The sequence below is a fragment of the Anopheles merus genome, chromosome 3R (genome assembly GCF_017562075.2).
Source record: "Anopheles merus strain MAF chromosome 3R, AmerM5.1, whole genome shotgun sequence".
Lineage (NCBI taxonomy): Eukaryota > Metazoa > Arthropoda > Insecta > Diptera > Culicidae > Anopheles > Anopheles merus.
The window spans coordinates 45,339,447-45,360,887 of NC_054084.1; the positions used below are offsets into that span (position 1 = coordinate 45,339,447).

The 21,441-nt window shown below is 41.3% G+C and overlaps 1 protein-coding gene and 1 long non-coding RNA gene across 3 annotated transcripts; one reads left to right on the forward strand and one right to left on the reverse strand.

The window, feature by feature from the left end:
- Window positions 1–221: 221 nt before the first annotated feature.
- LOC121597280 lies at window positions 222–6,003 on the reverse strand. 2 transcript variants are annotated; one of them, XM_041922926.1, is made up of 2 exons: window positions 4,313–6,003; window positions 222–900 (listed from the first exon to the last, which is right to left on the reverse strand). In XM_041922926.1, exons 1-2 carry the CDS (start codon window positions 5,963–5,965, stop codon window positions 838–840), a joined length of 1,716 nt encoding a protein of 571 aa, XP_041778860.1. In that variant the 5' UTR covers window positions 5,966–6,003; the 3' UTR covers window positions 222–837. The 2 variants fall into 2 exon arrangements, with proteins under 2 accessions (XP_041778860.1, XP_041778861.1); XM_041922927.1 differs by lacking the exon at window positions 222–900 and adding an exon at window positions 1,787–1,838.
- LOC121597282 lies at window positions 896–2,942 on the forward strand. Its single transcript, XR_006005400.1, has 3 exons — window positions 896–1,549; window positions 1,683–1,791; window positions 1,861–2,942. It is a non-coding gene; the product is annotated as an uncharacterized LOC121597282 (long non-coding RNA).
- Window positions 6,004–21,441: the final 15,438 nt, after the last annotated feature.

The window sequence follows — 21,441 nt, forward strand, 5'->3', positions numbered from 1 at the left end:
CAGTGTGTGGCATACGGAGATTCTATGAAATTTCAGATTAAAATCTCCATTCGCTGTATTTTCATCTCTGCACGGACCACTTAAATATCGGATTACTTGCCGTGACCGACGCATCATTTTGCGAAGGAGTTTGGAGAGATTCAGCAGAAACCAGATTTTGTGCAAATAACTACATCAGTGGATTCTATATAATTCTTTGTGTTGCGTCCAGCAACAAAGCTCTTTCTTTCGCGAATTTAAAGTTGAAACATCAGTTTTCTTAATTCACTTAATTTCATTAAACTGTATTAAAAATTCACTGAACTTTCTTCTCTTGGCGCGATGGTAGAAAGAGGTCGATTTTCGTCTTCGTGCCCGTTTTAAAACTTCACGCAAAACCGATTGCGGTCATTCCACTTAATTTGCGCAGGTTCATCCGTTGCACGCGAAGCTCCTTCGGGATGAACCATTCCTACTCTCTCTATTTCGCCCGTGTTTGTTTCGCCTGTGCTACCTGTCCCTCTCTCTCACTTCACCACAACGCATCTGTCAAACTAGAACCGCTGTTGGTAAACAACACTGGCCCCGGTGTTTGACTGCGTTAAACTCTTTCGTGCGGTTCTACGTTTATTACAGCGATTTTTACTACCGGTCTCTCTATAATCTTTTTGTTCGCAAGCTGTACGTGCACACGCCGAGTTGTTCCGTCCTTCGAAGGTACGAGCTGTACGATTCTTCCCTTAGGCCAGCATCCTCTTGGTAGGGCGTCATCGACAATCAGCACGAGGTCTCCTAATTGCAATGGCGGCTGGGTCTCAAACCATTTGCTGCGACGGGTGAGCGTAGGCAGATAAGAAGCTAACCATTTTTTCCAAAATTGATCTGCGTACAGTTGTGACATCTTCCAGTTGTTCCTGAGGGCTGCGGAAGAATCATCAAGAGATGTTAATGGTTTTATTCCAGAAGATGAACCCAAGAGAAAATGGTTTGGCGTTAACACGGCTTCTTCCTCACTATCAACCGATACATGTGTTAGTGGGCGAGAGTTGATAATGTTTTCTACTTCAATTAACCAATTGGCGAAAACGGTATCTGTCGGTGTTTTGGTAAATTGCATGCCGGAGAGGGTGCGTTTAACTGATTGGATTAATCTCTCCCATGCACCACCGAAATGTGGTGCTCCGGGGGGGTTGAATATCCACGTCGTATCGGGGAGGTACATTTCATCTATCAGCTCCTCGGTGTTTATCTGCTTCGCCGCATCTTTCAACTCACGATCAGCGCCAACGAAATTAGTCCCACGATCAGTTCTGATTTCAATCGGAGTCCCTCTACGTGCGATAAAATTGCGAATAGCGATGATGCAAGCGCTGGTGTTCAAGCTGTGAGCCACCTCTATGTGTATGGCCCGTATTGTTAGACACGTGAACAGCACACCCCAGCGCTTTTCCTGTCTCCGTCCAACAGCGACCAAAAAGGGTCCGAAGTAATCTATCCCTGTGTAGGAGAACGGTCTGGCGTACGGCGACACTCGAGCTAACGGCAACTCATTCATCACTGGAGGTTTAGGGTAAGCTTTACGAAGGCTACATCTAAAGCAATTGTTTCGCACTCTGTGGCACGCGCTTCGTAGGCCAGGAATATCGAACTTTTGCTGCACTTCATTCATTACGGTTTGATGATTTTGATGTTTATATTTCCAGTGGTACTCCGTTACAATCAGATCGGTGAGCCAGGATTTTTTGGGAAGAATAATTGGCCTCTTCATGTCATGGCTTGCGTAACGACAAGCATCGATTCTTCCTCGTACTCGTAAGATACCGTCGTCGTCCATGTATGCACTACGTCTATAAAGAGAACTTTTCTTGTTAATCATTTTAGATCCCTTTGTACCTGATTTGTCATGCAGAAGTAGCTGATATTCTTCTGGAAACTCTAATCGTTGCGCTTCCTTGATGATCGATTGCTCAGCTTGTTGTAGCTCGAGATGCGAAAGGGGTCCAAAATATCGAGACATTTTTGGCAGACGAGAATTATTGATGTACCTCCACATGTAGGCGATGGCTCGATGCAGGCGTTTCCAATCAGAAAATCTGTCAAAGATAATTACTGGGGATAATTCACGATGATATGAAACCGTCTGGCGTAACTCTTCCTCAGTAGTTGAAGGTCTGAAGCTTTGCACTTGCCACTCGTTTTCCGGTTGCTGTAGGAACGCTGGTCCTTTAAACCACATTCCGGTCGTGCAGTGTCGGTTAAGGTTGGACCATTTTGTACCTTCGTCGGCTACGTTGTTTTTAGTCGGCACCCACTGCCATTCCTTTACTGACGAGTTTTCTAATATTTCGCCTACTCGATGAGCTACGTAGACGCTATAATTTCGATGATCCGAGTTGAGCCAACACAAAACGTCTTTTGAATCGGTCCACAAGAAGCGTCTATGGATCTTTATCCGGTGTGATTGATGAATACCTGTCATCAGTCTAACTCCCAATACTGCAGCTTGCAGCTCTAATCGGGGAATCGATGTATATTTTAACGGAGCTACTCGAGTTTTTGCGCCGATCAACACAACTTCCCGTTGATCTTCGGATTCGAATCGGAAGTACGCCACGGCTGCGAAACCGTCTCTCCCGGCGTCTACAAAAATATGAAGCTGTGTCGTGCAGTTCTCTAAGCTGATGGACGTGCGGTAACATCGCGGAATCTTGATAGATTGCAGATGGGGTATGCAAGTTAACCACTCCTTCCATTTGTCTTGCAGAGAACTGGGTATTTGATCGTCCCACCCAATTCCAGAACGCCAAACTTCTTGCAATAAGACTTTGAGGAACAGTAAAAAGCCTGCTATCAAGCCTAACGGATCGTAGATTGTCATAAGCGTGCTCAGTACTTGCCGTTTGGTTGGTATCACGATCCCTTGTAGAACATCTACATCCTTTAACGGCACTTTGAATTGGAACATATCTTCGTTTGCGTTCCACCACATTCCCAAGACCTTCTGGGTACAAGCTGTTGGATCGAGGTTCATATCCTTCTCCCGGCTGTTGCTACTACCAACGCCATCTAATACTTGGCCATAATTCGACATCCAATTGTGAAGCTTGAATCCTCCTTGTGAGTGAATAAATTTCACATCTTGTGCTAGCTTCGTGGCCTCGGTCACACTCTCTATACTGGCAAGCATATCGTCGACGTAGTGATGACGCTTAATACATTCGACGGCTAGAGGATAGCGGGCCGCGAAACGGTCCGCGTTTACATTCTTTACAAATTGGGCGGAAGTTGGTGAACAGGCTGACCCAAAGGTCATCCTCAGCATCACATATTCATCGGGCTCAACTTGCGACCGGTCCGTTCGCCATAGGAATCTTTGGCTAATCAGATCCTCTTCTTTAATCATAACCTGATGGTACATTTCTTGAATGTCAGCGGCAATAGCAACACGATATTCTCTAAACCGACTTAGGACAGTCGGCAGTGGTGAAAGAAGGTCTGGCCCAGTCAATAACATGGAATTAAGCGAAATTCCATTCACTGTTGCAGCTGCATCCCATACTACTCTAACCTTATTTGGTTTATTGGGGTTAAATACAGGAAAGATTGGTAGATACCACTTTCTAGGATGCTTAAACTTATGCTCTTCATTTGATAATTTTCTAATATATCCCTTTTCAACATGGTCTTCCAGCACTCGGTCCATCATTTCTCGAAGGTGCTCATCTTTTGCCATGCGGCGTTCTAAACATTCCAAGCGTTTGAGAGCCATTGCTCGATTGTTTGGCAGTTTTACGTCATCATAGCGCCACAACAATCCAGTGACATACCTCTCACCTTGTAGTGAGGTGTGTTTACGCAGCAATACACTCGCCCGTTCCTCATCATTTGAAAGAGTGTTTATGCCGCCTTTACATGTGGGTTCTTCGAGCGCAAAACTACCTTTTAGAGCTTGATCAATTTTGGTTTCTATTTCTGCACAATCACAAATATGTGCTCGATGAAATGCCAAAATGTTGCTGTTGTTAGAAGTTGACGACGAATCGCAACCCGAAACTACCCATCCTAGCCTCGTCTTTGTTGCGACGGGTTCATTTGTTTTTCCTTCTATCGTCTTTAATGGAACAGTGAGATGATAGTTATTCATTCCTATGAGAATGCGTGGAGGTACAGAAGCATATGGTGCTAATGGAATGGATGCTAAATGCTGATATTTTGTTCGTAAACGATCCATTTTAACGCGTTGCGAGGGCAACCCAAGACTTTTCACCGTTCGTACATTAGAGGCTTCAAAGGTCTGAGCACCACTGGATATTCCTACTATATTTACGCTCACCTGTTTTGAATCTCGTTCAGTGCGATGTTGTCCTCCAGTCCATTTCAAACAAAGAGGTCGGTTTGTCCCTTCAAGTTCCAGCTCGTCAACTAGCGAATGTTCGATTAGCGATACTGACGCTCCTTCGTCGAGAAAAGCAACTGTTCTGATCGTCTTTCCTACAGCCTGCAGCTCAACTGGCACGTATCGCAATAGTATGTTCTCGTCGGTGGCTGTAGAGTGAGAGAAATTTGCTTCGTGTCTTCCCTTACCTGCCGAATTGTGTAGTGACGGGTGGTGTTTTACAGTACATCCGTCTTTGCCGCATACTCTCGTCTCTTTACAGGGCGCACGATGTTTTTTCAAACAACATTTACACAAGTAGTTCCGCTTAATGATGTCCCAGCGATCTGCTACGCTTTTCTGCCAGTATCCGTCACATTCGTATAAGCGAGCGCAGCCGTTATCGCATGCACAAACGGCTTCTGTGGAGTTCTGCGAGGAGGGATTAGTAGTATGCATGTGCAAATACTTACTGCATCGTGGTTCGATAAGATTTGCAGGGCTCGTTACCGCTTGGGCTGCATGCTTAATGGTTTGCATCCACTTTCCGAATGCAGCCAGGTTGACCTTTGACAACGTAAGACTGTGTATGCCCCACATCAGCTTAATCATCGGAGGGAGACGACCAACGAGCTCATCCAACACGGGTCCATCATAACGCTCCTCGACCCCGTTGTTTCTCACAGCAGCACACATTTCGTCCACGGATACGGCGAACTGCACAAGCGTCTCCAACTTTTCTGCTCTCGGGGGTACCTGTCGTCGAATCTGGCTCAACAACGTTTTCACAACTACTTCTGGACGTCCGAACGATGATTTGAGCTCTTGCATGACTTCTTTGAGGTTAGCTGCTTTCCTGAGTCTCCCCTGGACTGTTTTAAACGCTTCTCCTTTTAATGCTTGTTGCAGCCTTATAATATTTTCTCCGTCAGAGAAACCACATAGTTCCGTCGTCTCATAAAACGCGTTTTCGAACACGGACCACTCCTCTGGGTTACCGGCGAACGTCGGTAGCTGGGCGTTGACGGAATGTCTAGCTAGTATCTGACTCTGATTAATGTTCAAGGTTGTATCACTCGAACAAAACGCCGTAGATCCTAGATTGTCCCGGCGTGATCCTTGCGGATTTTGTTCTTGATTCATCCGTTGAACAAAGGTGTTTAGCACGGATTCGAGCCGTTGTATCACGTCAGGCTCTTGCCTGCGTGGCTCGCGTGCTTCTTCCAAGAAACGTTGGAAGGTTCTGCTAAGATTGTCCAATGGACAATCAGCAGTTTGAGTGGGTCTTGCTTTTGATGGATCATTCGGAGGATTCGATACGGGCGTGATCACTTCCGTCGATCTTGCTCTGGTGGATGGTTCCAGATTCACTATGTTCGTATCCACTGCTACCGGGGCTGGTTGGGTCGCTACTACGGGCGTCGCACGATGAAGGGTAGATGAAGCGGGGGGCGGTGTTTCAGGAGTGCACAGATGGCATGTCCAATCCCTACTGTACACGGTTTCATCTTCGTTCACGCACGCAAGATGAAACATTCCTTCGCATCGATCGCACTCCACTGCATTTTCCGTACTTGCACCATTGCACACACCACACTGCTTATCCTCCATTTTCCAAGCCGTGAGGTTTCCTTCTTGCTTCACGTCACTGATATTGCGGTTTCGCTAAGGCGCTGCGGGTTCGCGTCTTACCAGGACTCGTGAAACGTAAGTAGTGAATTTTTAAATTGTTGCGTCCAGCAACAAAGCTCTTTCTTTCGCGAATTTAAAGTTGAAACATCAGTTTTCTTAATTCACTTAATTTCATTAAACTGTATTAAAAATTCACTGAACTTTCTTCTCTTGGCGCGATGGTAGAAAGAGGTCGATTTTCGTCTTCGTGCCCGTTTTAAAACTTCACGCAAAACCGATTGCGGTCATTCCACTTAATTTGCGCAGGTTCATCCGTTGCACGCGAAGCTCCTTCGGGATGAACCATTCCTACTCTCTCTATTTCGCCCGTGTTTGTTTCGCCTGTGCTACCTGTCCCTCTCTCTCACTTCACCACAACGCATCTGTCAAACTAGAACCGCTGTTGGTAAACAACACTTTGTATGAAGCAATTCACTATGTTGCCAAACGTATTTTATTAGATGAAACATAATATTGCATCTCTTTTGTTATACTTCTTTGAGTTTCGTGAATTTTACCTTTACAACGCGAGTAGATCTCATAAAATCCATCTCCTATCCCTTTTTTGCCGGATGAAAAACTTTCCCACTTTTACTCACTGTGGTGCACTGAGGTACGGTTTATGGAAATTGTTTCTAAAATGGTTATTGTGAATATGAATTTTGTTCCCAATCCTACATATGTTTGTTCCTGTGCTAATAATGTAGCATTTTTGTGCTAATTGTGTAGAATCGATCTATGTCAAACCTTAGAAAAGGGAGTCTATCAGACAGGTTAAAAAAATATACTCTCAAATAAAAAAAAACATAATGAAGAGCATGAGTTCAACATGAAAACAAAGTGCATATTGTTATCACTGGAAACAATGTATTTTAAAGTAGTTATTATTAAAACCTTTTTCAGCTAGCGTTGGCTCAAAGGAAGTTGTTATTTTTGTTAGCAGAATAAAATTTACTACTGTTTTTAACCGTTCGGTGGCGTATGTGTTCAATCAGCTGATCAAACTGACCCAGCTTATCTTTTTTATGGATTTTTGAATAAATCTCAATGTCCTCTGTCTCAGCCACTAACGCGATATTCAGTCTAGACAGGTTTTGTCAGTCAACTCATTGTGTCGTCAGCTAGATGGACAATTAGCATATGGTGCCCATGGTTACTGCCACGTGAGCTCGTTCTCTCGACCCAGCAGCAGCAACTCAACGCGATACAACCTGCCACAGCAATATGAATCCGGCATGTGGTCTCGCGAATCCGGTGAGCAAACTAGTCAACCCAACCAACCAGCCACGGAGTCAATAAGCTAAATAGCCAGCCAGTCTGCCAGCAATTCAAAATTCCCTAGTGACATTTGCTCGAAATTGATTTCCCATAGCTGCTGGATTAGTACTCGATACGCTTGAAATTGTGAATTTGTGTGTGATCAAGTGTGTTAAAAGCGCCAAGTTCGTAAATTAGAAGTTCCTCTATCGATGGACGATGCCGTCGAGCTCATTTTTCATTCATAGCTACGGTTTTTTGATGAAAAATAAAAGATAATTTTGTGTGACGTTATCAAAAATGGATATTATTTAAGTATAAAATCGGTACACGACCAAATATAACGATAGGAAACATCATTTCGGAGCGAATCTGGAAGCCCCATCACAGTTGATTTTAAAGGACTTTTTCTAAATTCCCTTAAACTGGTGCTGTTTAAGGTAAACTTCCCAGACTCCAGTTTAAGGGAATTTGCTCGAATTACTGATTATTGTGCTCGAAAATGTCAATTGGTTTGGCACTCCGCGAGTAAGGTTCAATAAAAGTTAAAGAATCCATTTTGATGTTCTCGCATACGCATGTTTGCTGCTGTGCTTGTTGTGTTGGAAATACAAAATCAATTACTTAACCAGGCACGTCAACGAGTAAGTAAGGACTCTTTTAGAATTATGCTGTGTGAAATACTGTGATTTTAGTATCCTTTTGCATTCAAATAACATCGGCTTGTCTTATACAATATGTAGTAAAGTAGAAACAATGTTGTAGTTGATGCTTCAAAACTCTAAAAAAACAGTTATGCTTCCCATTTCCTCTCATACCAACCGCTCAACAACCAAATTTTTATTAAACGATTCTTGCAACAATCTACATCTGTGTTTACAAAAAGTTTTCCCTTTTTGTTTTACTTTTTACAGTACTCCGATTGAGGTATATTTGCATGCGTGTGGTATATTTGAATGCGGTAATGTGTTTCTATACGACGGTTTGTTCGCATAGTACGCAACACTCAAGTGCCGGTCAAATTAGCTAGCATTAGTTTTCGCCTAAAAACAGCACCACCAGCAATGGTTTGTAAAAATATTATATTTCAGTTTGGTTTTTATTACTTTCCCAAAATTGTGTTTAACTTTTCGATGCATCCCTCCCCACACCCTGATACATGTACAGGGTTGACGAAACACACCGGCGGCTTCCCGTTAATGCTGTAAAGTAAGGTTCGGTTAACACTAGCAAGCACCAAACACGAATTCACCGCAAACTTTACACGATGCCAGTTGCAAAAATGCTGCGATACCACCTGGATACCATTAAGGAAAACAAACACTAAACCCAGCTGGATGAACTCCAAAACATTCCCAACACACACACAAGCACATCCTCGATTTAATGTACCAAACTCTCGGCTAGCTCAAGGTGTGCCGGGAAGTGGGTGCCCGCCGATGTGAATCTGTCTATCGTCACCTTTTTCGGCATCGTTGGAATGCCGGTATCGTCCTCGAAAACATCTCACTACCCATTTGCCTGGTGCAGCTTTCCAATGGCCAAAAGAGAGCTAAAATGTGGGACACTCATTGCCGTAGACCGTGCACAAGACCCGTCGTACAACGTGCGACTTGGGGAAACGCAAGAGCCATCGGTTCCGATGTACCAGCAATTGCCCTTGGCATGGTAGGAAGGGCTGGGAAACCGGAATACAGTGGAACAACCTACCTTCCGCATCTCCTGCCCTCTCTCGGGGGAAGCTTCTGACGGTTCCAGCCACCGGGCCAATGCCGAAAAATTATAATATTTTCGTGTTATAAAAGCGCCTACGGGCGACCGACAAAATATTTTATTATAATATAGAGTTTCTGCCTTATCTACATCTAATCGTATTTTTCATTTTTCAACCGAAACATGTTCTTGAATTTCATTACGGTAGCGCAACCCGGATGCTTCAGGATCTGCCCTCACTCGGAAAAAGGTGAATGGCGTGCTAGGGACGCTCGAGGGGGACGAAGGTTCCGAGGACGAGCTTGGCTGGTAGAGATTGAAAGAGAGGAGATTTGATAGCTTCCGCAGCAGCGTGGGCTTCTCCCTGACAGGGTGTCGCAAGGTTGCTCGGCGTGTGACGAATGACTTCTGAGGTTAATTCAACGCTGCGACGAAAGTGTAACCAAAACATGGGCAATACGTATAAAGCAGCCAAAACAGACAATTTTATAGTGTTTTCCTTTGCAACTATTCAGGTAGGAGTTCTTGTAAGTAAATATAATATTTAAAAAAAAAACAGCAATATGGTAAATTTACCAGCATCATGCACACCCTGCCTCATTGGGAAAAAAGTACATTAGAATGGGTACCGGTGGACAGGGCTGCTAATTGCCCTGAACCATTTTTTATAAACATAAACTGATCAGAAAACTGATATCAACCGTTTCAAACTTTCGTGGAGTTCATATCGACAGCTACCAATTTGTTACCCGTTCTACGGGGCCGCTATCTGGATCGATGGTTGTGTACAGGAACCGCAATAACCTTGCGATAACATCTCATGATCGAAAGGGTACCTGTACACACCCTCCCATGAACTTGGTTTGAATTTTTATGGTTGTTTAAACATCGCTCTTAAAATGTGTCCCACAAAAACAGATTAAAATACCACACCTACCAGGCTGCATGCGGTCGAGGGCACACGGCCCATGTCTCGTCGCTGGTGGGACATTGCTGATGAGCGAGTGAAGTTTTACCATTTCGTTTGCGATCGCCTCGGGATATAGGCACGATTTCTGAATACAGATTTAAAAATCGAGACTTTGCTTACCGAAACGTAAGGAACGAAGCAGAAGCATGGTGTTTGGTTTTTCGGCAGAACTGTTTTCTCTGTGGAAATCGTGGTCGTGGGAGCGTCGAATCGTGATAGGCTACCGAGTTGTCCTTGCGCTTGTCACGGCGCGATCTTAATGCGTAGCGGTGCGCTGTAAATTAAATCCAGCTGGAAGAAGCTTATGTTTCCAACGGCCAAAAGCTGTTGGGTCGTGAAAAAGCGAGCAATGGCTCGAGGCTCTGTCGCAAATTCCCCCTTCCTTTGACAGTGACGATATCTTTAACCTTCTCTACCAGTTTGGCCATATCTTGTGCTTTGCGTGACCGCGTAAGTTTTCCACCGTACCGTGAGGATCGCGCTTGAGCATCATTAGTTACGGTTCGTTGCAAATGAGCTACAACACACACATACATACATACATACACACACACACACACACACACACACACACACACACACACACACACACACACACACACCACACACACACACACACACACACACACACACACACACACACACACACACACACACACACACACACACACACACACACACACACACACACACACACACACACACACACACACACACACACACACACACACACACACACACACACACACACACACACACACACACACACACACACATTGTGCACACTTTGGCTTCTAAACTTGGCTTTTACCAGCTGCCAGTGAGGGTAAAAAGAAAGAAACATGACTATTTCTAATGTGTTCTATTACAGTACCAGAGCATATGCCTGTGGGTGAAAATATCAAGCTCAATACGATAAGAAGCACACTACACGTGAGAATTTGCGTTAGAAATGCAGATTGCGCTTAGATGAGTGCCGCATCACGATACATCTAAGAAGTTCGGTGGTACGGTTTGCCCTAGGGTGTAAAGTAAATGATGCTTGGATTATAAATTTGCACTTATGTATGTACTAGCGCTTCCGAGACGAAGGAAAGGGAATACATTCTTAACACGATTTTGTGAGGAGTGCTGCTTCAGTAGCAAAGTTTAATGATGCTTTAAAGCTCATGGTATTTTAACTTCAGGCGAAAAGGTTTTTTGAAAGTCAAAATATAATTTTTCATTTTTTCCTTTATACAAAATATGGAAGAAAGACTTTCTACAAGCTCTACAAAGATGGTCAAATTAATTGAGCTAATTTATCTAAACACGTTTGGAATTAATTTGGCATCAAGTTTTTCCTTACGCACTGATGATGATGGTCTGCGCTGTTTACACTGAACAGATGGTATTAATTATGTTTTTAAGCTATTCTGATTGAGAAGCAAGCTTTAGTTCTTGATGTCCTCTGGTAATGTTGTTGCTTGTGGTTATTATTAATATGTTTTACATTTCAACCAAATTAGACTCATTACGGCCTCTTTCTTGAAGGTCTCTAAATTGGAATACATCAGTACTCTGTATCTCGCTTGACGCATTTTTCTCCAAGAGCTGTGATATTTTTTATACAAAGAGTAAATTCAATATGCAACGACAATAATCCAAATTTTTAAATACAATATCACACAAAATATGAGAATAGTTATTATTGCCTAGGCAGTAGTAAACATAGTTTTCTACGATCGGTTCTGCTGCTCGTGGCTGGACTTTCTTTTTTCAAAATTTCTGATAACACTTATTGCTATGAAACTATGAAAGCAAACAGATTTATTATTAGTATTATTATTATTATTATTTATTTAATCTTCAACGGGCCGTATGGCCTAATTAAGATGTAACGAGATTTTCCCGTATTCAAGTATTCTCGAGTATATAGCAATAAGGTTTTTGTCTAATCAAACCGTTGGAATGGCCTCTTGTTAGCCTAACTATCAACCTTACTAGCTTAGGAAGTGATGTGTGCAATGGTAATGGCTACAAAGCATAATTAGTTTTTAGTTATTTATTGATTGAATTATTTATTTGTTATTATCTTTTTATGCGTTTATATTTATTTATTAATTTATTATATAATTAAAAAATAATTATTCGATAAGATTCGTCGAAATGTGATTGAATCGATATGATACTAACTTGTAAGCTTACAGGGTTTTCCAAGTCACTTTCGAATGGCATATCCTTCAATGCCATTGTTTTTTTTTCTGAAAAGCATAAACCTGATTTTTTAAGTAATGTGTAGAAAATAATCCTATTTATCTTTTTATTTTTCTGCTTCATCAATGCATCTGCCATGATCGTAATGCAGAGAAACCATCTTTCTTTCTAATATCTTGACATACGTTTAATTCAATTGCTTTTTTAAACATCGACTAATGTTACCCGCTGCGTATGTTAGTCTAGCACGCTCATAGCGAGCAGACGCTAGTCACGTAGAACCTGGCTCGTTTGTGCCTATTAGCAACTCGTAAAAAATAAAACAAAACAGTACATTACCAATTTTATTGCAGTCTTGATGAATTATGTATGAGATAATCACGAACATACGGCGGGGTTTTACGACTGCCCGTCGTCTTACCCGAGAAAGCACGTCACGGCCCTCCTTTGTTAATGCAATTACCCTCAGCATGCAGTTCTGCCCGATGCAACCGATTGACTTTTGGCTAACCTTTCCACTCCGATCACTGCAGTGAAATAACATGATTCGTGGTAGCTAGTTCACCCGTTCGATTCCTAATAACGTCTAAATCTTGCAGTTGTGCTACGATCCGGAAGGATAGCTCCCAGCTTTCCAGGGGCAGGGCGTAAACGGGACAATATTAGTCGAATTTCGCGACTCGCGAAGTACTTCAAAAAGCCGCCGGCCATTTGATTGCGGTTATGTCACGATACAGCCGCATTCTGCGATGATCTCTCAGGAATGATGCAGGGCTTGGGAGCTCCAGTTGCTGAGAAGTTCCAGCTGTTTGCTCGAGCGGAAGCAGTAGCAGATCAGACATCGAAGTTGCTTATTGAATAACAATCAGGTATACCTTGTATGTGTGAGTGTGTAGTGATAGAATAAGCTTCATTGCCATCGATGAAGCGAAACGCCCTTAAGCACTCGAAGCCAATTGCTACCCGCTGGGTCCCGAACGCCTGCAAGGATTCTTCACTTGTCTCCCAAATGCATCGGCCGCCTTTAGCCTGTTTCGGCTCACAAAAAACTCTCAGGTGGCCTTCCTGGTGCCGGCTGCCTTTGGCAATGATCCAGCTACGAAACTGCACTCTTCTGTGGCTTCTTGTCTGCTTATCTTCTTTCCCGTTTTCTCACCCCACCGTCAGAAGATTGTGACTCGTGCCCGTGTGACTACGCTCAATGCAAGTACTGAATTATGCTTTCCACTAGCGCCCCAGTAGTACCGCATCGTGGTAACATCTTCAGCAAACCATCTCCACAGTACACGACCCTGCTCCTGGAGCATCTATAATGACTCTTTCCGCAGTAGGCCATCGCTTTCCCGAGTGAAACACGCAGGAATGGTTGCTTGGCATAAAATGCTGCAATGACGACGTACCATTGTTGCGATTTACTGATGAGCTTTTTAATAATGCTCTTGATGCTTGAATGACGCCTGAGGGCCAACATTAAGGATTGAAAGTGTCTGGTAGATTTTTCGCAATCAACTGTTTACACAGCGGTCATTGCTTTTGCCGAAAGAGCCAAGCGAAGTGTGAATGAATGATGAATACATTCTATTATTTCATTGAAAGGTATCAATAAAGCACTCCACAATCTTTCGTTGAAGTGAGTTTATCAATAATGTTTTGAAGTGCTAGGAATACTATAGGTATTTGTACCTTTTCTTTTTTGTCTTGTTTTGAACAATATAGATAGTTTATTTATGCAATCACATTTTTTCCAACCCTCTATCTGCCCCTTCGCCTGTGCCCCGCGAGGGGTCTAGAGGGAGGGCATGTTCTAGCTATTTGGAGCGCATCGTTTTTACCCCGTAGTTGGTTGTTACAATTATAGGTGTTTGTACCACAGGCAATGAAAAAGTCACTGGATCGTCAAAAGGATGTGACGATCCGGTGAAAATTGAATCATGTCGGGCTATACGCACCTCATGTCCGCATGTCGCATTAAACCTACAGCTGTTTAGACCATTACATCGGACTGAATCCACAAATTTCGATAAGAGCATAAGATTAACACCATAAAAATGTATTAAAAAATAATTTAATTCTTTTTGATTGTTTAAATGTTTCATGAAAATATAGTCCCATTTTAAAAATAGAAGTCTCTCCAATGGGACTCATAAATCTTTTTATTCAAGTCTGAATATTGGCAAATTACGCTTTAAACACATTGAGTGCAACCCCAAAACCAATTCGAACGATTTGCGTTGCACTAGCACGAAGTAAACACTATGACGGATGACAAATCGAATGATAAATATTAACAAATAATATAATTTAAAAAAGATAGGTAACACTTAAAATAGTTTGTCATTTAGTGATACGAAGTAATATAAGTTTCTAGTAATACTAATTGTCAGCAATAATAAAATATGTACAGTATTAATAATCATAGTCGACCATCAAAGATCAATACGATCATACTTTACCATGGCTAGTGATATATCATCAATAGATTGCCAAAGTGTTTGTATTCAACACACTTTCTTCTAAATTGTATGTTTTCCTCCATATTTTCCCGGAAGCTTCATCTAAATCATGATTCATATTTCAGCTTGTGTGTTTATAAAAAAAATATATTATACAACCAACGATATACGTTAACAATCATTCTTTTCTGCCTGCCTCTGCCTTTTACTAAACATTTTGACAGCGTCGTTTACTAGACATTGCTGCGGCATTGTTAAAACGCATTTGACATTCTTTGTTAGCTGTTTATCGCTATTTTGTATAAAACTCGCCAGAGCTGAACGATAACTCCGGCTTCCGGAACAAACACGGTGCTTGATTCAACAAATGTTGTTTTTTATTTGAATGCACGCGTCGAAACACCACACCACCTTTTCATATTATATTCATTGTAGCACAAGCTTGCTCTTCTAATCAAAGCTGCTTGCGAACCGGCACAGAAAGAAAGAAAAATACTTCTGCTTTACTGTTCCGCTATATTTTTTGTACAGGTTTTCCGCTTTCCGGTTAAGTGTGAGGTGTCTTTTTGGACGTACATTCTTTCTCGGTAAACGTAGTACCTGTAAAATATGCTTTATCAACTTCCTTGGCTGTACTTTGTCAACTTTTTCTAGGGAAGTTGAGTCAAAATTGTTCAGGAATGAAAGATTAGACTATTTGAACTGATGCTCTACTGTAAGAATTCATCCTTCAGCTCTCTCTGTTGGATACAAAAACCTACAACTTCATTTTTCAATACATTGTCAAATGGTAGATTTAAATTTTTAAGTTGGCACTAATGTGTAAAAAACGTTTTAATACTTCAATTAAATGCAATAAATATAATTAAAAAGGGACAGTCCCGAACAGTCGTCCTGTTAATAACATGCCCGTTGTGGGCTAGAGACCTACTATCCGGCAGCGTGTTAATGAATCAGTCTCGAAAGCTTGTATAAGTCGCCATGTCCGCGTATGTCGTTACGTCAAGTAGTAGTAGTATTATTAAAAAATGCAATATTCACTATCCTGTATATAGTTAAACAATAGAATTTTATTAAACGATAGAACGAATTAAAAAAGAAGGCTTGTTTTGCTAAGAAAATGATGGAATAGAAAAGATTCTCACTGACAAAGCAAAGCATTTCATGAAAAGTAACGGGAATAACAAATTTTCATAGTCATCGATTCAGCTGGATTATTTTTATTATTATTTTTTTAACTGATGTATGATAGCTACACAGCATTGATCATTACTAACAATGTGCTTGTTGCAAAACAGATATTATTAACCGTTTTCAAACTACCTTCCATCCAGATAGAAATTTTGTTAATCGTATATATTGTTGTTTCACTAAAATAAACCTTGTTAAATTATCGAAAAGTTAGACCAAATACCAATTCTATATCAGAAATTATTCGAAATCAGTATCATAAATTTATAAAATTCTTCGTTTTATATCATGCCGGTTCGTTCGATTTGGCGTCACAAGTGGATGTGTGACAGCGGCACTGCTTAAACAATTCTTCAAGGCGAAGTTTATGCTGCAGGGTGGGAAACTTTGCTAAAGTAGACCAATCCTAATGACAAAAACTTATTTATCACATGCCATTTAATGATGAAATGAAACAAAACTTTGACCATTCTGGACGACGCGCGACGGGGGTTGGATAGTTAGTTGGTCAACACATGTGAGCGAACGGGTCCGTTTGTTGTTGACACAAACAAATGAAAATCCGTGTCCTGATACCCATGGCCGCAGAATGATGCAGTATTTAATTGATAGCAGTATATAACAAATCAGGTAAGACTTTAATAACTTAGTAATGAAATAAAAGTCTAATAAATTTTAACTCCCCAAGTCTATTCCAAATATCATACAGAACAGAGCCATTGAAAAGTTTTATCGATTCTTTAGCGAAACAATCCCTCGTGCTTCACATATCTTTTAATCAAACCTATAATCAGAACATATCATGATAAAGGCATTTCAGGGCAAGGAATCAAATTCCTCCATAATTGCTGTTTTGTATAGTTTTCCGCCATTCGTGGCCATTAAGATGTTGATGACAGATAACAAACAGCATGAAAATACACACACATTTCCATTGTTCAATGTAGAATACACAAACATTTCCATAGTTCAATGACGTCAAATTTCTAAGCTTACTAATGTTCTCAACATAGACTTAAAATATAAAAGTCGATAGTTTTTTTTTATAATTCAACTAAGTAGCCACGGTTTGTTATTCCGTCAATCTGACAAAAAAAGCTGACGAAGAAGGTTTGCAAATGTGCAACACTAATAAGAAACAAATAAACTAATAAAAACTTTCCCCATCCACAAGCACTGACAACAACAGCGTCGTCCCAAGCGTTAACCGGAAGCGGTGACCTTCGTTTGGCCGTTTTTGTGCGCGTTTGATTTGAATCGCATTAGTAATCTAATCTTTTGGATGAATCTTAAATTTAACCTTTTATTCTTTCCGGTCGCTTTTCTGGATCAAATATCCCAAACCGACCGAAAATGGAGCATTCATAGCGAAGAAGCAAAATACATGGAAGAGCAGAGGTATGGGATGTTGGTTCGTTTTTTTTTAACTGAATCTATCGTCTGATAATCGAGTTCTGTTACTTCATACTCGATTTCCATTCTTTGTAGCTTTTTGATGAGCTCCCAGACTCCAGCGGGTGCCTCTATAAAATGAATGATGTCGTTTTGACGGAAAACGTCTCCTTCAGCGAAAACATGCGTATCCCACACACGTTTGGCCCAGAGGGTAGGTTGACTTTATGCTGACCTTCTTCTGACGCAAAGTGAACGGATGAACGAACGCATGGAGACGTGCAATAACATTGGTTTTTGGGGGGAAGAAGAAAAAAACCAAACAGAGCCCATTTGGATAACAGTCGGCAAAGGTTGTGGCAACAGCAAACTGAAGACGTTCTGTTCTATTGTGGAAGCACGTGTACACGATCGAATGGACACGCCGTTTGATGAGGCGAGTAGCATAACCATCTCTAGCCATATCGCCAGAAGTTGGTCTTGTTTCACCCGGGTGAACATTTTTGCTGTATGTTTGCGAATATTTTCCCACCGGTTTGACCACCTGCACGATCCGGTTCCGTTCCGTTACGGTTTTCCGTTTCCACCAACAGTCAAACAATTTTCTTTTGCAGTCACAATGCGCAGATACGCCGATACCGGACTTAGCCTGGCATAAGTCGGGAAACGAAAGCCCACCCACCGTACGCGTACCACAAGTGTGCTTTCCATCCGAATGGAAAACTGTTTCCAAGAAGCCGATGCTGGTTGAATTTGATTTATAGTTGTTCTTTTCGGCATTCTGTTCCTGTACCCCCCCCCCCCTCTTCCCTCCCTGCTTGGGAATGTTTTTATTCGCTTGAGCACCGCTTCGCTATCGATGGAGCACGCCGACGAACCACGGCTTCCGAGGGTGTGCTCCATGAGATAATAAATTCTGTTATGATTTTGACAAATTGTGTATAAACATAGCATTAAGTGTGGACCGTTTGGAGCAAAAAACGGGTGGATACACGAGCGAAAGTGAAAATGTACTACATAATCTATGTCATTTTTACGTAGAATGACCCCCACAATTGGTCAGTTTGAATGAAAAGCAATATGTTTACATTTTAATATATATATTGTAAGATAAACGTTATGTGAAATTTATCTGTTCAATCATGCGTCATAAAAATTAAGCTTCTACAAGTGTTTTCTACAGGATTTCATTAGTGGAATGGAAATAAACGCTTCTTCTATTCGCATGTACTTTAGTACAAATCTTGTTTCTTAGAATACGGTAATTAACCAAATGATATTCGTGCAAATTAATAGTTCTTCATGTCTATTTGTATTAAAAATTCATTATGTTAGTAGTATTTGTAATTAGAAATAAGTAAACACAGCAAAATTTGGGCAAACTGTTACATTTGACAACTAATCGCAACGCAGCTAACAGGACGCACACACGCGGAGGAGGGTTTCTTATCGCTGTTTCGAGCAGCATATTCCATCAAATAAAAGTACAGATCCACAAATTATGCAGTGGCTTTCCTCGTCACTTGAAGCAATCTATGAAAGGATGCGCCCAAACGACAATTTAATGTTATTGGGAGATTTCAATTAAAATGCGGCAACATGATGGGATCATCGCTCGCAACCAGCTCCCTCTTGTTACAACATGTTTGTCGATATTACGCAGATGTTTTTACTAAAGTAAATGAGTAATATAGCAAACACTTATGGCAAAATGCTCGACCTTGTTTTTGTGAACGTTCAAAGCAGTACAGTCTACAACTGTAAGTTCATTGCTTCCTGATGAACACCTCCTGCCAATGGATAGTTTCCACCCACCATTCATGATTTCCGTTACCGCACCTATTGGACAACCCGCCAAACAAAATGCATATCCTACACGAAAACTAAATTTTAGACGAGCCAATCTCTCGGCCATTAGCGACGCCATACAAAACATGAATTAGGAGGTCATATATAATAAAAACACATCTATAAACACAGTGGTAAATTCATTTACCAAAATATTGACTGATATTTTAAATACTTATGTACCTCAGTGCAAACCTGTGAATAATCCTCCCTGGACGAACAGCGCTTTGCTGGGTTTGAAACGACGTAAAAATCAGGCTATGCGCAACTTTGATCAGCACCCAACATAACATAACAAACATGTTACTCAGCTTTTGCACGGCGAGTATGTCAAACGCATCCAAGAACATCTTCGGCTAAATCCGTTAGCGTTCTGGCATTATTTTAATTCAATGCGTAAAAACAAGATCACGCCTGGCGGATCACGATAACGACATTTGCGAAGTATTTGCATCAAGATTTTCAGACGTATACAGTGATATAGTATAGAGAACGCTATCAATATGTAACATCTATGTATGTAACTATGTAACAACAATAAATAAAATTAAATTGTGATACCATCCCGGTCCGGATGGAGTTCCTTCGGTCATTTTGAAGAAATGCAGCAACGCTTTAGTCCCACATCTGCTCTGTTTGAACTATCGCTACCTCAGAGATATCTGTACCTGTTTTCTGGAAATAGCCATGGATGATTCCGCTGTTCAAAAATGGAGACAGGAATGAAGCAATACCATGGAATTACCTCATTATGTGCCATTTCCAAAGTCATGGAACTGATTATACATCAGTCACTTTTACACGCACGCACTAACTACATCAACCGGGATCAATATGGTTTTATGCCGAGAAGACCCACAGCAACAAATCTGGTGCACTTTGTTTCCCATTGTGTGACCAGCATGGATCATGTAGATTGCATCTACACTGACTTCAAGGTGGCTTTCGACAGCATTTCTCATAGCTTACTGTTGATGGAACTCCAAAGGCTAGATCTTCGCTACGATCATATTTATGTGGCTACGATCATATTTATGTGGTAGGAAATACCAAGTGAAACACGTTCAGTGCGTAGCTAGCCCATTAATAAGTTGCTCCGGAGGGCAGCAACTTAATGCCCTAGATGTTCATACTTTTTGTGAACGATTTAACGGAAGTGCTACCGGACAACTGCTATCTTATGTACGCTGATGATGTAAAACTGTCTATTTCCGTTAAAACTTGTAATGACTGTGCAATGCTACAACATGTTGTGTCGAGTTGCTTTAATTGGTGTTCGTCTAGCCCAGGGGTCTCCAAACTACGGCCCGCGGGCCACATGCGGCCCTCAAGAGCCTTCAATGCGGCCCGCGCCGACTGGGTTAAGGTTAAATTAAATAGCTTTCTTTTCTAACTGATTTTTTTATTTCAAAAATGATGAAATATGAAAATCAAGATTCAATAAAAGAAAGCTGCAGAAATTTGATATATTTCATTACTATTGTCTCAAAAGGTTGATTGTGAAGCAATGCGGCCCGCAAACTTAAAAGTTTGGAGACCCCTGGTCTAGCCTACTGACTTTGTACGTCGAAAAATGTTACGTAGTGTCCTTTACGCGTCTGAAGAATCTGTTAAAATTTGGTTACAAACTGGCAATACTAGTATCAAAAGAACGGAGAGCATACGTGAGCTAGGAGTGATAATGGACACTAAATTAGACTTCAGGCAACAGTTTGAAGAAATTATTGGACGTGCAAATAGAGCTTTAGCATTACTATTTAAAATGACGAGGGACTTTGACGATCCAATGTGCCTTAAAACCTAATTATGTAGCCTTGTAAGACCTTTGTTAGAATATTTCTCCTCTCGTATGGTGGTGCCCTTATAGTGAAACATGTGCTAATAGCATCCAAGAGTGCAGAGAAAATTTACAAGATACGCCATTCGACAAATACATTGGAAGGATAGAAATAATTTACCACCCTATTTAGATTGCTGTCTACTACAAAACCTCGAAAAGTTGGAATTCAGGCGTAGAAATTAGTGTTCGGTTTCATGACTCTTTCGATGAGATTCATTCATATGAATCTTCAGTGATAAGTGATTCAAATCTCGAATCGACTCTTCAAAGATTCATGAATCTCCAAGGATTTATGAATCTCGAAATTTATACGAATCTTCGAAGATTAATGAATCTAAAAGATTAATAAATCCATTAAAATTCATATATCTCCAGGGATACATGAATCTTTAGAGATGTATAATTTGCAAAATAGTTAATTTGCGCGATTTCACCAAACAACATCCCCAACATCTTAAACCAGTCGCGGCTTGAAGCCGCGCATGGACTGTCTCCCCGTAGCAAAACAAACTATCCGGCTGTGTGGACTTGCCAAGAAGTCCCGAAAGCCTGTATA

Excerpts from the sequence above, each read along its gene's own strand:
- LOC121597280 (XM_041922926.1), bottom strand. The coding sequence starts at position 5,965 with ATGGAGGATAAGCAGTGTGGTGTGTGCAATGGTGCAAGTACGGAAAAT. Across the intron at positions 901-4,312 it reads CTGAACGAGATTCAAAACAG|CCCTCAGGAACAACTGGAAG; the intron begins GTGAGCGTAAAT and ends ATTCTTCCGCAG.